General features: G+C 39.6%; 1 protein-coding gene across 41 annotated transcripts in view; it reads left to right on the top strand.

Annotated features, from left to right (window-relative positions):
- The window catches only part of neb (nebulin), a 66,408-nt gene that overhangs the window by 15,463 nt on the left and 36,709 nt on the right, over positions 1-14,236 (top strand). For 27 of the 41 annotated variants that reach the window (XM_031319941.2, XM_031319865.2, XM_031320188.2 and 24 more), the window contains 41 exons: positions 53-364; positions 518-724; positions 829-933; positions 1,055-1,162; positions 1,251-1,562; positions 1,738-1,944; positions 2,054-2,158; positions 2,284-2,391; positions 2,509-2,820; positions 2,947-3,153; positions 3,246-3,350; positions 3,544-3,651; positions 3,771-4,082; positions 4,195-4,398; positions 5,135-5,239; positions 5,372-5,479; positions 5,789-6,100; positions 6,205-6,408; positions 6,563-6,667; positions 6,779-6,886; positions 6,977-7,288; positions 7,393-7,596; positions 7,752-7,856; positions 7,968-8,075; positions 8,289-8,600; positions 8,708-8,911; positions 9,408-9,512; positions 9,619-9,726; positions 9,842-10,153; positions 10,255-10,458; positions 10,570-10,674; positions 10,790-10,897; positions 10,995-11,306; positions 11,418-11,621; positions 11,874-11,978; positions 12,259-12,366; positions 12,487-12,798; positions 13,088-13,291; positions 13,427-13,531; positions 13,701-13,808; positions 13,911-14,222. In XM_031319941.2, coding sequence (XP_031175801.1) covers positions 53-364; positions 518-724; positions 829-933; positions 1,055-1,162; positions 1,251-1,562; positions 1,738-1,944; positions 2,054-2,158; positions 2,284-2,391; positions 2,509-2,820; positions 2,947-3,153; positions 3,246-3,350; positions 3,544-3,651; positions 3,771-4,082; positions 4,195-4,398; positions 5,135-5,239; positions 5,372-5,479; positions 5,789-6,100; positions 6,205-6,408; positions 6,563-6,667; positions 6,779-6,886; positions 6,977-7,288; positions 7,393-7,596; positions 7,752-7,856; positions 7,968-8,075; positions 8,289-8,600; positions 8,708-8,911; positions 9,408-9,512; positions 9,619-9,726; positions 9,842-10,153; positions 10,255-10,458; positions 10,570-10,674; positions 10,790-10,897; positions 10,995-11,306; positions 11,418-11,621; positions 11,874-11,978; positions 12,259-12,366; positions 12,487-12,798; positions 13,088-13,291; positions 13,427-13,531; positions 13,701-13,808; positions 13,911-14,222 — 7,611 coding nt within the window. The remainder of the gene's footprint in view (positions 1-52; positions 365-517; positions 725-828; positions 934-1,054; positions 1,163-1,250; positions 1,563-1,737; positions 1,945-2,053; positions 2,159-2,283; positions 2,392-2,508; positions 2,821-2,946; positions 3,154-3,245; positions 3,351-3,543; positions 3,652-3,770; positions 4,083-4,194; positions 4,399-5,134; positions 5,240-5,371; positions 5,480-5,788; positions 6,101-6,204; positions 6,409-6,562; positions 6,668-6,778; positions 6,887-6,976; positions 7,289-7,392; positions 7,597-7,751; positions 7,857-7,967; positions 8,076-8,288; positions 8,601-8,707; positions 8,912-9,407; positions 9,513-9,618; positions 9,727-9,841; positions 10,154-10,254; positions 10,459-10,569; positions 10,675-10,789; positions 10,898-10,994; positions 11,307-11,417; positions 11,622-11,873; positions 11,979-12,258; positions 12,367-12,486; positions 12,799-13,087; positions 13,292-13,426; positions 13,532-13,700; positions 13,809-13,910; positions 14,223-14,236) is intronic. The other 14 variants (XM_031322011.2, XM_031321838.2, XM_031321464.2 and 11 more) reach the window with 14 other exon arrangements.

A 14,236-nucleotide genomic window follows, 5' to 3' on the forward strand; every position in this document is an offset into this window, starting at 1 on the left:
ATCACTCATTGTCATCTAGGTGTTTCTAACTCTTTTATTTATTTATTTTTAGATCCAATACAAGAAAGCTTACGAGAAGGCCAGAGGCCACCATGTTGGCTTCCGCAGCATCAAGGACGATCCTCTGCTGGTTCACTACATGGAGGTAGCTAAGATGCAGAGTGACAAGAACTACAAGAAGGACTACCACAAGGCCAAGCTGAAGTATCACACCCCAGTGGACATGATGAGTGTGGTACAAGCCAAGCACGCCTCTGCTGTTCAGACCTATGCTGGTTACAGAAAGATCCCTCACGGCTACATTCTTCTGCCTGACAACTTGCACGTTCAGCGGTGTCGCACCATGAACACCCAGTCAAGTGATGTGAGTGGCAGTGACAGGTTTCATCTGTGAATTGTGTCTCTTAGGATCAAAACTATGTTTGAAAGGCAACCACAATAAATCTACACTGTGTGTTTGATATTCATATTTTTGCTAAAAGTTTAAAAGATAATTGTCATTGATCTTAACTTTCAGTGTGATTACAAATCTGAATGGAATAACGATATCAGGGGTATTGGATGGGTCCCTATTGGCTCAATTGGAGTTGAGACTGCTAAACTTGGTGGTCAGATTCAGAGTGAACAAAAGTACCGCACTCATCCATCCAACTTCAAGTTCAGCAAGCTGATGGACTCCATGGACTTGACTCTGGCCACTGCCAACAACAAGATCATGAACAAGGTGCTAGCATATTCAAGTATATAGTGCAGGGTCACAAAATATAAATTATAATCTTGTTCATAAGCATCATCATTCATTTGTTTTTCTGGTGTCTTTATTTACAGAAAGCATACACTGCAGCTTGGGAGAAGGACAAACTGACAGTCCACATCATGCCAGACGCTCCTGAGATTCTCCTGGCCAAGGCTAATGCCCTCACCATGAGCAATGTAAGGCATTAAATTACATTACAATATATATATATATATATATATATATATATATATAGTGTACTTATATACTTCAATATTTGATCTTATTTTAATTATATTAATGTATATGTTTTTACAGAAACTTTACAAAGCTGGTTTTGTGGAGATGGCCAATAAGGGCCACAACCTCAAAGCAGACGCCATCTCAATTTTGGCTGCCAAATCCGGTACCACCATTGCCAGTAATGTAAGTTGAAAATAAATTCCTGTACCAAAGAAGTTAATCTACTACAAACCATCACACATGTTAAACAAGTATTTATTCACTGTTACAGTACAAGTACAAGCTGGCTTACGAGAAGGCCAGAGGCCACCATGTTGGCTTCCGCAGCATCAAGGACGATCCTCTGCTGGTTCACTACATGGAGGTAGCTAAACTGCAGAGTGACAAGAACTACAAGAAGGACTACCACAAGGCCAAGCTGAAGTATCACACCCCAGTGGACATGATGAGTGTGGTACAAGCCAAGCACGCCTCTGCTGTTCAGACCTATGCTGGTTACAGAAAGATCCCTCACGGCTACATGCTTCTTCCTGACAACTTGCACGTTCAGCGGTGTCGCACCATGAACACCCAGTCAAGTGATGTGAGTGGCAGTGACAGTTTTCATCTGTGAATTGTGTCTCTTAGGATCAAAACTATGTTTGAAAGGCAACCACAATAAATCTACACTGTGTGTTTGATATTCATATTTTTGCTAAAAGTTTAAAAGATAATAGATAATTGTTGTATTATCCCTTGATTCTTGCATTTCTTTTTAGTGTGACTACAAGTCTGAATGGAATAACTATATCAGGGGTATTGGATGGGTCCCTATTGGCTCAATTGGAGTTGAGACTGCTAAACTTGGTGGTCAGATTCAGAGTGAACAAAAGTACCGCACTCATCCATCCAACTTCAAGTTCAGCAAGCTGATGGACTCCATGGACTTGACTCTGGCTACTGCCAACAACAAGATCATGAACAAGGTGCAGTATGTTTAACTGTACTCTAAATTGGAGGGCTACAAAAATGTTGCTGATCATATTGTTTACAACAAACATCATTCACTTGTTTTTCTGGTGTCTTTATTTACAGAAAGCATACACTGCAGCTTGGGAGAAGGACAAACTGACAGTCCACATCATGCCAGACGCTCCTGAGATTCTCCTGGCCAAGGCTAATGCCCTCACCATGAGCAATGTAAGGGGGAATCCATGAAACTAATAAATCAACTGCTTGCAATAGTTAATTCTGTATAGGGTTATTTGTGATCAGTTTGTGAATGTGAACACTGTTTTATTCATTGTTATCGTACTCTTTTACAGAAACTTTACAAAGCCGGTGTTGTGGAGATGGCCAATAAGGGCTACCACCTCAAAGCAGATGCCATCCCAATTCAGGCTGCCAAGTCCTGTACCACTATTGCCAGTAATGTAAGTTATAAAAAAAACTTCCTGTAGGAAATCAATATTCACAATACATCAGATAAAATTCATATTGTACGAGAGTACAGTCTCTATGAGTGACAAAGTGCGTGTTTGCTGTCACAGTACAAGTACAAGTTGGCTTACGAGAAGGCCAGAGGCCACCATGTTGGCTTCCGCAACATCAAGGACGATCCTCTGCTGGTTCACTACATGGAGGTGGCCAGATTGCAGAGTGACAAGAACTACAAGAAGGACTACCAGAAGTCCAAGCTGAAGTATCACTCCCCAGTGGACATGGTCAGTTTGGTCCATGCCAAGCAGGCTTCTGCTGCTCAAACTATGGCTGGATACAAGCAGAAAAACTCCCACTACACTGTGCTGCCTGATGCCATGAACCTGCAACTAGCGCGTAACATGCAGTTCATCGCCAGTGATGTATGTAGAAAGTCTGACTTAATCATTTTAAAATAAAAATCCAAAGTTTTACATTAATGTTACCATTGCTGTATGGCGCTGTGCTGCATTGTGAAGGAAATGATTTCTGTTGGTATTCTCCCTCAGAACCAGTACAAGAGTGACTATGAAAGCTTCATGAAGGGAATAGGATGGGTCCCAATTGGATCACTCGATGTTGAGAAAGCAAAAATAGGAGGCAAGATTCTCAGTGAGGCCCTATACCGTCAAGCTCCTAGCAACTTCAAATTCACCAAGGACATGCACTCCATGGATCTGACACTAGCCACTGCCAACAACCAGATTATGAATAAGGTACTGAAAAGGACTTGCTGTGAAAAAAACACACATATCTCTTCTCTAGTATTCATGTCTAAGATGTCAAACCAACAATGTTTTGTTTTTAGAAATCCTACACCACTGCCTGGGAGAAAGACAAGACTTCGATCCACATCATGCCTGATGCAATGGACATTGTTCTTGCGAGAGGAAACAAAAAGAACTTCAGTGAGGTACAATGCGATACCTTAATTTCTCTACACATTTCCACACTTTTTTTTCTAGATCTGTCATGATTTGTAATGAAAATAAACAACACTTACAGTATAGACAAATAGGAAATCTGTACATTATTTCAGCTTGGTGCATTAGTTAATTCATTTGAAAGATGACATGCTTTCCTTTATATATATTCTCTCTCTTCAGAAACTGTACAAATTGGACAATGAACTGTCCAAGAAGAAGGGCCATAATGTTCGTGGGGATGCAATTGCAGTCCTTGCTGCCAAAGCCTCCACTGCTATTGCAAGTGATGTAAGTGTCTGTGTGGTTAGTTCTATACTGTACTACCTACCTACTGTATACTGTATATTATTTGTTATGCTTCCCCCCTCAACAGAGTTTGGTTATGAAAACTCACTTTTTCTTTTTAGTACAAGTACAAAACGGGATACCGTAAGCAGGTTGGCCACCACATCGGTGCTCGCTGCATCCAGGATGATCCTCTGCTCATGCTGGCTCTGAACTCAGCTAGAATTGCCAGTGATGCCCTGTACAAGAAGGACTTCAATAAGTCCAAAACCAAGTTCAATCTGCCAGTGGACATGATCGCCTTTGAACTGGCCAAGAAGAACCAGATTCAGGTCAACCACGCCAACTACATCACTCGCCTCCACAACTGGACTTGCCTGCCAGACTCCAATGATGTCCGCCTGGCCAGACATGCATATGACCTACAGAGTGATGTGAGTAAGAATCCTTGAATTTATACTCTGAAATGTTTTCAGGTTTATTAATGTATAATTTTAAGTTTTGGAAGATTGTTAACCATAATAAACCCTTTTTTGTTTTGTCCAGGCTGTTTACAAGGAAGATCTGAAGATGTTGCAGGGTATTGGATGGGTGCCTATAGGTTCACTGGATGTTGAGAAGGCGAAGAAAGCTGGTGAGGCCCTGAGTGAGAGAAAGTATCGTCAACACCCAAGCAACTACAAATTTAAAATGACCACTGAAGACATGCCCATAGCGTTGGCTAAGGCCAATGCTCAGGTTATGAACAAGGTATTTGCAGCTACTGCTCCAACATTTTATTGTGTCTCATATTTATGAAATTTTTTTTTTAGAAACTAATAACACTCAAGAAAATTGTCTTTGAGTTTACAGTAGAGGAACTGATTCAGGTCTGTTTCTTACACCAAATACATTTTATTATATTTTGTTTAGTTATTTTAAAAAATAGCGAAGGAAGATAACATGGCAACACTCAGGAAGAATATACATTTTTATAATGTAGGTTTTTGAATGCAGGTTTAAGGCATTTCCACATTGGCTTCACTTTTCAGACACACAAGTTGCCGCTTGTACAGTACACTATCACTGATGTTTAACCTTAAATAGCTGTGTTCTCACCTACACATAAAGTGAAAGGTTCAGCGATCATGCAAACAACAACCATGACAAAGGACACCCTTGTGTTTAGACTGTGCCTAAAGAAAGGTTTTTGATTTTGTTATGACTGCCACCTTGGGGCTTTGTTATACAGTATAATTCTAATCTATTCAATATAATCAATTTAAAGTGTACAAAACTGAGTAAACATTCCAGCTGACTGACGAAAAAAACTCTGCATGACTACATTTAGCATAATAAATCACATTCAGGTGTTATCTCTTAATATCCACTTTTTATTTGTCTAAGATCAGTATTGATTTAATTATCAATGCATGCCAATTAATCTTCTGCTAAATGTTTTTTTTTGTATTGAAATTAAACAAAAATAAATAACTTTAAATTACAGCAAGCTTACATTAAAGCCTGGGAAAAAGACAAGAGAACCATTCATGTCATGCCTGATTCCATGGATATTCAACTGGCCAAAGCAAACAAATCCAACTACAGTTTGGTGAGTCCTTCTAAAACATTCTGAAAAAAGTTAAATTGTTGTCATAGCTTTTCAAGCAACAGGCTTGATAATACAACACTGTTTTTCAAAAGATGCTTGAAGGTTTTTTTGTATTTTCTTTTCTTTATACAGAAAATGTACAAGCAGGCAAATGAAGAGGCCAAAAAGAAGGGATACGACCTGCGTAATGATGCCATTTCCATCAAAGCAGCGAGGGCTACAAGGGATATTGCCAGCGATGTAAAATAATTTAATTTCCATTTATTACAATTAGCACACATATTTTAAATATAAAAAGGTAAAAAACATGCAATTGTTGAGCAGTTTAATGTATTTAAATGATTGTGTTATAGATTTGTTTTTTGTAATGTAGTATACTTTTTCATGCTAATATTCCACATTAGTAAAAATGTTGTTAACTACATGATTACATACTTAATTTATACTGAAATTGATGTGCAGCAAAGTTTGAAAACAATATTGCTACTAATACTATTGCCTTATGAAAACCATATCGTTTTAATCAGTTGCTTTGTTACTCATTTGCAGTACAAGTACCATGCAGGATACCGTAAGCAGGTTGGCCACCACATTGGTGCTCGCTGCGTCCAGGATGATCCTCTGCTCATGCTGGCTCTGAACTCAGCTAGAATTGCCAGTGATGCCCTGTACAAGAAGGACTTCAACAAGTCCAAGACCAAGTTCAACCTGCCAGTGGACATGATCGCCTTTGAACTGGCCAAGAAGAACCAGATTCAGGTCAACCACGCCAACTACATCACTCGCCTCCACAACTGGACTTGCCTGCCAGACTCCAATGATGTCCGCCTGGCCAGACATGCATATGACCTACAGAGTGATGTGAGTAAGAATATATACCCTGAAACATTTTCAGGTTTATTAATGTATAATTTTAAGTTTTGGAAGATTGTTAACCATAATAAACCCTTTTTTGTTTTGTCCAGGCTGTTTACAAAGAAGATCTGAAGATGTTGCAGGGTATTGGATGGGTGCCTATAGGTTCACTGGATGTTGAGAAGGCGAAGAAAGCTGGTGAGGCCCTGAGTGAGAGAAAGTATCGTCAACACCCAAGCAACTTCAAATTTAAATTGACCACTGGAGACATGCCCATGGTGTTGGCTAAGGCCAATGCTCAGGTTATGAACAAGGTATGGAATTATATTTACAAATTATTTTGTATAATATCAAATAACTATAGCGACTACATATGGCTATGATAAGGAAATTATTTAATCATAAAAATGCTTACTCACAGATTTCATAATGTAAGTCAATTCTTATGTTTCTGATTTCTGACTGCAGAAAGCATACGTTGAAGCCTGGGATAATGATAAGTCGAAGATCCACATCATGCCTGATGCTATGGATGTTCTTCTAGCCAAAGCAAACAATGTCAACTACAGCATGGTATGTGGAACATTAAATAGTAATGATGGTACAGCAATTTGTATTTATGGATTACTTTCAGTGTTAAATTTACATACTTAAGGTCTCTGGGATGATTGTGTTTGGTTACAGAAAAAGTACAAACAGGCAAATGAAGATGCCAAGAAGAAGGGCTACGATATCCGCAATGATGCCATTTCCATTAAAGCAGCCCGGGCTTCCAGGGACATTGCCAGTGATGTAAGCTTCTGGATTTTTTAACAATGATAAACAGTTACCATACATTTATTACTGTACATGTAACCACAGAACTTTGTTTTTGCTTTTTAGCACAAGTACAAGACGGGATACCGTAAGCAGGTTGGCCACCACATCGGTGCTCGCTGCATCCAGGATGATCCTCTGCTTATGCTGGCTCTGAACTCAGCTAGAATTGCCAGTGATGCCCTGTACAAGAAGGACTTCAACAAGTCCAAAACCAAGTTCAATCTGCCAGTGGACATGATCGCCTTTGAACTGGCCAAGAAGAACCAGATTCAGGTCAACCACGCCAACTACATCACTCGCCTCCACAACTGGACTTGCCTGCCAGACTCCAATGATGTCCGCCTGGCCAGACATGCATATGACCTACAGAGTGATGTGAGTAAGAATATATACCCTGAAACATTTTCAGGTTTATTAATGTATAATTTTAAGATTTGGAAGATTGTTAACCATAATAAACCCTTTTTTGTTTTGTCCAGGCTGTTTACAAAGAAGATCTGAAGATGTTGCAGGGTATTGGATGGGTGCCTATAGGTTCACTGGATGTTGAGAAGGCGAAGAAAGCTGGTGAGGCCCTGAGTGAGAGAAAGTATCGTCAACACCCAAGCAACTTCAAATTTAAATTGACCACTGGAGACATGCCCATGGTGTTGGCTAAGGCCAATGCTCAGGTTATGAACAAGGTATGAAATCATATTTAAAGAATGATTTTGTGTAATATCAAATAACTATAGCAACTACATATGGATATGTTAAGGAAATGATTTAACCATAAAAATGCTTACTTGCAGATTTCATAATGTAAGTCAATTCTTATGTTTCTGATTTCTGACTGCAGAAAGCATACGTTGAAGCCTGGGATAATGATAAGTCGAAGATCCACATCATGCCTGATGCTATGGATGTTCTTCTAGCCAAAGCAAACAATGTCAACTACAGCATGGTATGTGGAACATTAAATAGTAATCATGGTACAGCAATTTGTATTTATGGATTACTTTCAGTGTTAAATTTACATACTTAAGGTCTCTGGGATGATTGTGTTTGGTTACAGAAAAAGTACAAACAGGCAAATGAAGATGCCAAGAAGAAGGGCTACGATATCCGCAATGATGCCATTTCCATTAAAGCAGCCCGGGCTTCCAGGGACATTGCCAGTGATGTAAGTGTTTCATTTTAGTTATTTATTTGAAAAGTGACAAGTGATTGTTAATTGCAATATTATTTATATTATAAATGCCATGTTAATTTTATTATAGGCAACTAATCATGTTTGCCAAAACAGTATAGTAAATAAATTATTTCATTTTACCCATCGGACAAAATGTGTATGTAAATGTTAATAAACAATGAAATTATTAAATTTTTCTTCCAGTACAAGTACCATGCAGGATACCGTAAGCAGGTTGGCCACCACATCGGTGCTCGCTGCGTCCAGGATGATCCTCTGCTCATGCTGGCTCTGAACTCAGCTAGAATTGCCAGTGATGCCCTGTACAAGAAGGACTTCAATAAGTCCAAAACCAAGTTCAATCTGCCAGTGGACATGATTGCCTTTGAACTGGCCAAGAAGAACCAGATTCAGGTCAACCACGCCAACTACATCACTCGCCTCCACAACTGGACTTGCCTGCCAGACTCCAATGATGTCCGCCTGGCCAGACATGCATATGACCTACAGAGTGATGTGAGTAAGAATATATACCCTGAAACATTTTCAGGTTTATTATTATGTATAATTTTAAGTTTTGAGAAGATTGTTAACCATAATAAACCCTTTTTTGTTTTGTCCAGGCTGTTTACAAAGAAGATCTGAAGATGTTGCAGGGTATTGGATGGGTGCCTATAGGTTCACTGGATGTTGAGAAGGCGAAGAAAGCTGGTGAGGCCCTGAGTGAGAGAAAGTATCGTCAACACCCAAGCAACTTCAAATTCAAAATGACCACTGGAGACATCCCCATGGTGTTGGCTAAGGCCAACGCTCAGGTTATGAACAAGGTATTTCCTTTGCAGCTACTGCCCCAACATGTTATTGTGCATTATATTTATGCTGTTTTTTCAGAAACTAATAACACTTAACAAAATGTGTTTTAAGCATACAGTAGAATAACTGATTCAGTTTTTGTCTTACACTGAATACATTTTATTATATTTTTGTTTAGTTATTTAAAAACATAAGTAAGGAAGATAACATGGCAACACTTGAAATAAACTAACAAATTATAACATAGATTTTTCCAAGTAATAATAATGGCCAAGTATATCATTTTGTCAAATAAGATTATTTTGTGTCCAATGAAAAGGGCATTTTATTTTGGAACATTTGAGTTTGGTGCTAGAATTCATAATTCTTTTGGTAAAATACAAATTTATATTTGTGTGAAAGGGCTTATAATAATAACAACTACTTCCATGTGCAATGGAGATCTCTCTCTGGAGATCTTTAAAGTCAATACCATCAAGTAACACTAAAAAAATGTGTGGTTTGTTCCAGATTCTCTACACTGAAGCATGGGAGAAGGATAAGACCAAGCTGCACATCCAACCTAACACTCCTGAGATCATCCTCTCTCAGCAGAATGCTATCAACATGAGCAAGGTTAGGTTAGTGGAAAGCCTGACGCTTTCCAGAATTAAGTGCCATTATTAGACCTCCATTTGTTTAAACAGTAAGCAAAAGTATTCATAAATGTCTTACTTTTCAGAAACTCTACAGACAAGGTTTTGAGGCCACCATCAACAAAGGCTATTTCCTCCCTGTGGATGCAATCTCTGTCAAGGCTGCTAAGGGCTCGAGGGACATCATCAGTGATGTGAGTGACTCATACTGTATCTAAAATCTGTTTATATGATTGACACACTGGTATTAGACATAATGTGAGAGATGTTCTAGTTGTAACATAAAACATTTTCTGCTGATATCATCAGTACAAGTACAAGACGGGATACCGTAAGCAGGTCGGCCACCACATCGGTGCTCGCTGCGTCCAGGATGACCCTCTGATCATGCTGGCTATGAATGGAGCCAAGATTGCCAGTGATGCCTTGTACAAGAAGGACTTCAACAAGTCCAAAACCAAGTTCAACCTGCCAGTGGACATGCTGAATATTGAACTGGCCAAGAAATGCCAGATTCAAGTCAACCACGCCAACTATATCACCCGCCTGCACCAGTGGACTTGCCTGCCAGACTCCAATGATGTCCGCCAGGCTAGGAAGGCCTACGATCTTCAGAGTGACGTGAGCCCTTCTGTGACATATTCAACATATCACAACTTAATATACCATGTCAACTGTACTTATGTGTTTTAATGTTTACATGTTTATGCTTTTCCCAACAGGCTGTATACAAAGCTGACATGGATGAGGTCATAGGCGTGGGATGGGTCCCCATCGGTTCAATTGATGTGGTGAAGGCCAAGAATGCTGGAAGAATTCTCAACGAACGTCTCTACAGGCTGAAACCAGACACACAGAAATATACAACTGACATGACTTCCATGTCCATGGTCTTGGCCAAAGCAAATGCTGAAATCATCAACAAGGTAAGAATATCACATCCCTTTTTTTCTTTTTTATTCTTTTTTTTATACAAACAAAATCCATTCCTGGTGTTTACAATTTGTGTGTTCTTCTTTTTATGTTACTCACTACAGAAAAAGTATATTTCTGCTTGGGAGGCTGACAAGGTTAAGAATCATGTTAGCCCTGATTTACCTGAGATATTGCTTTCTAAAGCTAATGCTCACAACATCAGCAAGGTACGTTTGGTCTGCTTTGAAAAATAGTATTACACATCCATGTTAGAAAATATCAGTGATATATAGGCATCATGAACTTCATTTCATAATTCAGATATTTTCATTACTCTTTCAGAAACTATACAGGGAAGGTGTTGAGGAGATCTTTAGAAAGGGCTACGATCTTAAGGCCGATGCTGTCTCTGTTGTTGCTGCCAAACGTGGAAGAGAAATCATCAGTGATGTACGTAACATACAAATGAATAATTGTCTTTGTGATATTGACTTTGGCTTATTTGTACATAAATCTGTCAATTGTCATTTTACTCCTCTCTTCACAGTACAAATACAAGACGGGATACCGTAAGCAGGTCGGTCACCACATCGGAGCCCTCAGCGTCCACGACGACCCTCTGATCATGCTGGCTCTGAACGGAGCCAAGATTGCCAGTGATGCCTTGTACAAGAAGGACTTCAACAAGTCCAAAACCAAGTTCAATCTGCCAGTCGACATGCTGAATCTTGAACTGGCCAAGAAATGCCAGATCCAAGTCAACGATTTCAACTACAGAACTCATCTGCACAACTGGACCTGCCTACCAGACTCCACTGATGTGGTCCAGGCCAGAAAGGCGTATGACCTGCAGAGTGATGTGAGTAATGAATATTTCTCAGAATGTGTTTGCTGAAGACTGAAGACTGAAGATTTTTTTTTTTTATAAACTCAATGTGACTCCCCTGTTTCCTCCTCCTGTGACTTGTAGGCTGTTTACAAGGCCGACATGGAGTGGATCAGAGGAACAGGTTGGGTGCCAATTGGTTCAGTTGATGTGGAGAAAGCCAAGAAAGCAGGAGAGGTCCTGAGCGAGATCAAGTACCGTCAGCCTCCCTCCAACTTCAAATTCACTGCCAAGACAAGTGACATGCCATATGTCCTTGCTCAAGCTAATGCCCAGATCATGGACAAGGTAGATATTGCTTCTTCAATAGTATGTCATTGTATTTATTGTTTTTCTTTGCATTATTTTTTTTGTTTTATTTTTTTTTTTTTATTCTAAAAATGGTATACCAAATCTTTGGCTAAGTGTTTCATCACTTCCATTTGTTTGACCCTAATGAGGACAGCTTGTTTTAGCCAAAACTCAGTTTGCTTTATTATGGTATTATATGACTCAGATACAGTCACGTCTCACTAAACCGTGTTAATATTCTGTTTACAGAAAGCATATATTTCTGCCTGGGAGAAGGACAAGATCAAGCTTCACGTCATGCCTGACACCCCAGAGATCATCCTGGCCAAGCAGAATAAATTGAACACCAGTCTGGTAATGCAGTGCCTCTGTATGTAGTTGTACAACCAATTAGTACATCATAAATGATCATATCAGTAATTGGCAACTTTATGTATCTAAATCAGTTAATTGTGCTAACGTTTGGAAAAAAAAGAACGATATTGTCATGTAGTAGTTGTTGACATTTTAATCACATCTAGTGTGAAAGAAAATTGTCTGCTCCATCGATACTAGTATTTTGTATTTGTATTATGATGTATAGCACACAGTGTGTATATCAGACACCCTAACACCCTAATTCTTGTTTCCTCAGAAACATTATCGTGAAGGCTATATGGACACCATAAACAAAGGCTACTACCTTCCCAAAGATGCAGTTTCCGTTTTAGCAGCCAGGGCCTCCCGAGACATCGTCAGTGATGTAAGTCGGTACCTCTCGTTTTCCTTTTCTCGCTTCACAAGCTGAATTCTTCTGCAGCTTTTTTTTTTATTTCACTGCAATTATAAAACTAATCCATATATTTCTATCCCAAATGTTTAGTACAAATACAAGGCTGGTTACCGCAAGCAATGTGGCCATCATATTGGTGCACTCAGTGTTAAAGACGACCCACTGATTATGTTGGCCGCTAATGCAGCCAGGATCTCCAGTGACAACATCTATAAGAAGAACTTCAACGAGACCAAGACCAAGTACCACCTGCCAGTGGACATGCTGACAATTGAACTTGCCAAGAAATGCCAGCAGCAAGTGAATGACTTCAACTATAGAACTCACTTACACCAGTGGACCTGCCTGCCAGACTCCAGTGATGTGGTTCAGGCTAGAAAGGTCTACGACTTACAGAGTGATGTAAGTACATGTAAAGTTAAGCGGACTTGTTGAGAATTGATGAAGTAAGAGTGGATCTTTTGGAGTTTGTTGTTAGCTCTTATCCTACTCTTACTGTTACACCAAAAGGCATCATTGCCATAATGGAAATTGCCTTGAATTACTGTTTTCTTGTCTATGCAAACCCATTCTTAAGGTTGTTGGATAATGTATGTTTGTTGGTTTAATAGATTCAGATCAATGCTAGCATTTGAACCTCGATCTGCATTTTCCACAAATATAAGAACAAAAAACTGATATTGTTTTTTAGGCCGTATACCGAGCTGATCTGGAGTGGCTGAGGGGATGCGGCTGGTCACCACAGGACTCTGTGGATGTCATCAAAGCTAAAAATGCCCAGGCTATTATCAATGAGAGGCTCTACCGCCAGCCCCCAAGCACTGTCAAGTTCACCAGTGTTGTTGACCTCCCGGCCATTGTCTTGTCCAAGCAAAATGCCCTCAACATCAGTGATGTGAGTAATAAAATATTTTGACATGCTTAATTCTTTCTCTAGGAAATTTAAAACTTAACATTTAAAACTTAACATTACATATTTTTTACAAATATTTGTGTAAATGATAAGTTCATGTTTGTTTCTTTCTAACAGAGGAAATATAAGGAAGTCTGGGATAAAGACAAGGTCAGCTTTCACTTGCCACCTGATGCCCCCAGCTTTGTACTGTCCAAGGCCAATGCTATCAGCATCAGCAATGTAAGTTTGCACTGTACCAGTTTTGCCTATGTTGAAATTCTGAAAAGTATATAAATATCTTATTTGTTGAAATAGTATTATTCGATCAGTGCATGATTACTGTGATTTCGATCCACTGACCCTACTATTTTGTACAGTCTTTTTGATCATATGTTCTTGCTCTGTGCAGAAACTGTACACAAAGGCATGGGATGACCAGAAGGCCAAAGGCTACCATATCAAGGAGGATGCTATTGCTGTGCTGAAGGCTAGAGCTTCCAGAGACATCATTAGTGACGTAAGAATAGAAATCTGGATCAGGTTTAAATACAACAGATACATAAATGGGATAATTTCTGTCTTTTCATCATCACTCAACTTTTCATCTCTTCTCTTTTAGTACAAGTACCATACAGGATACCGTAAGCAGGTTGGCCACCACATTGGTGCTCGCTGCGTGCAAGACGACCCTCTGATCATGCTGGCTATGAACGGAGCCAAGATTGCCAGTGATGCCCTGTACAAGAAGGACTTTAACAAGTCCAAGACCAAATTCAACCTGCCAGTCGACATGCTGAATCTTGAACTGGCCAAGAAATGCCAGATCCAAGTTAACGATTTCAACTACAGAACACATCTGCACAACTGGACCTGCCTACCAGACTCCACTGATGTGGTCCAGGCCAGAAAGGCCTACGACCTGCAGAGCGATGTAGGTTTATAGTA

The sequence above is a fragment of the Sander lucioperca genome, chromosome 8 (genome assembly GCF_008315115.2).
Source record: "Sander lucioperca isolate FBNREF2018 chromosome 8, SLUC_FBN_1.2, whole genome shotgun sequence".
NCBI classification, from domain to species: Eukaryota; Metazoa; Chordata; class Actinopteri; order Perciformes; family Percidae; genus Sander; species Sander lucioperca.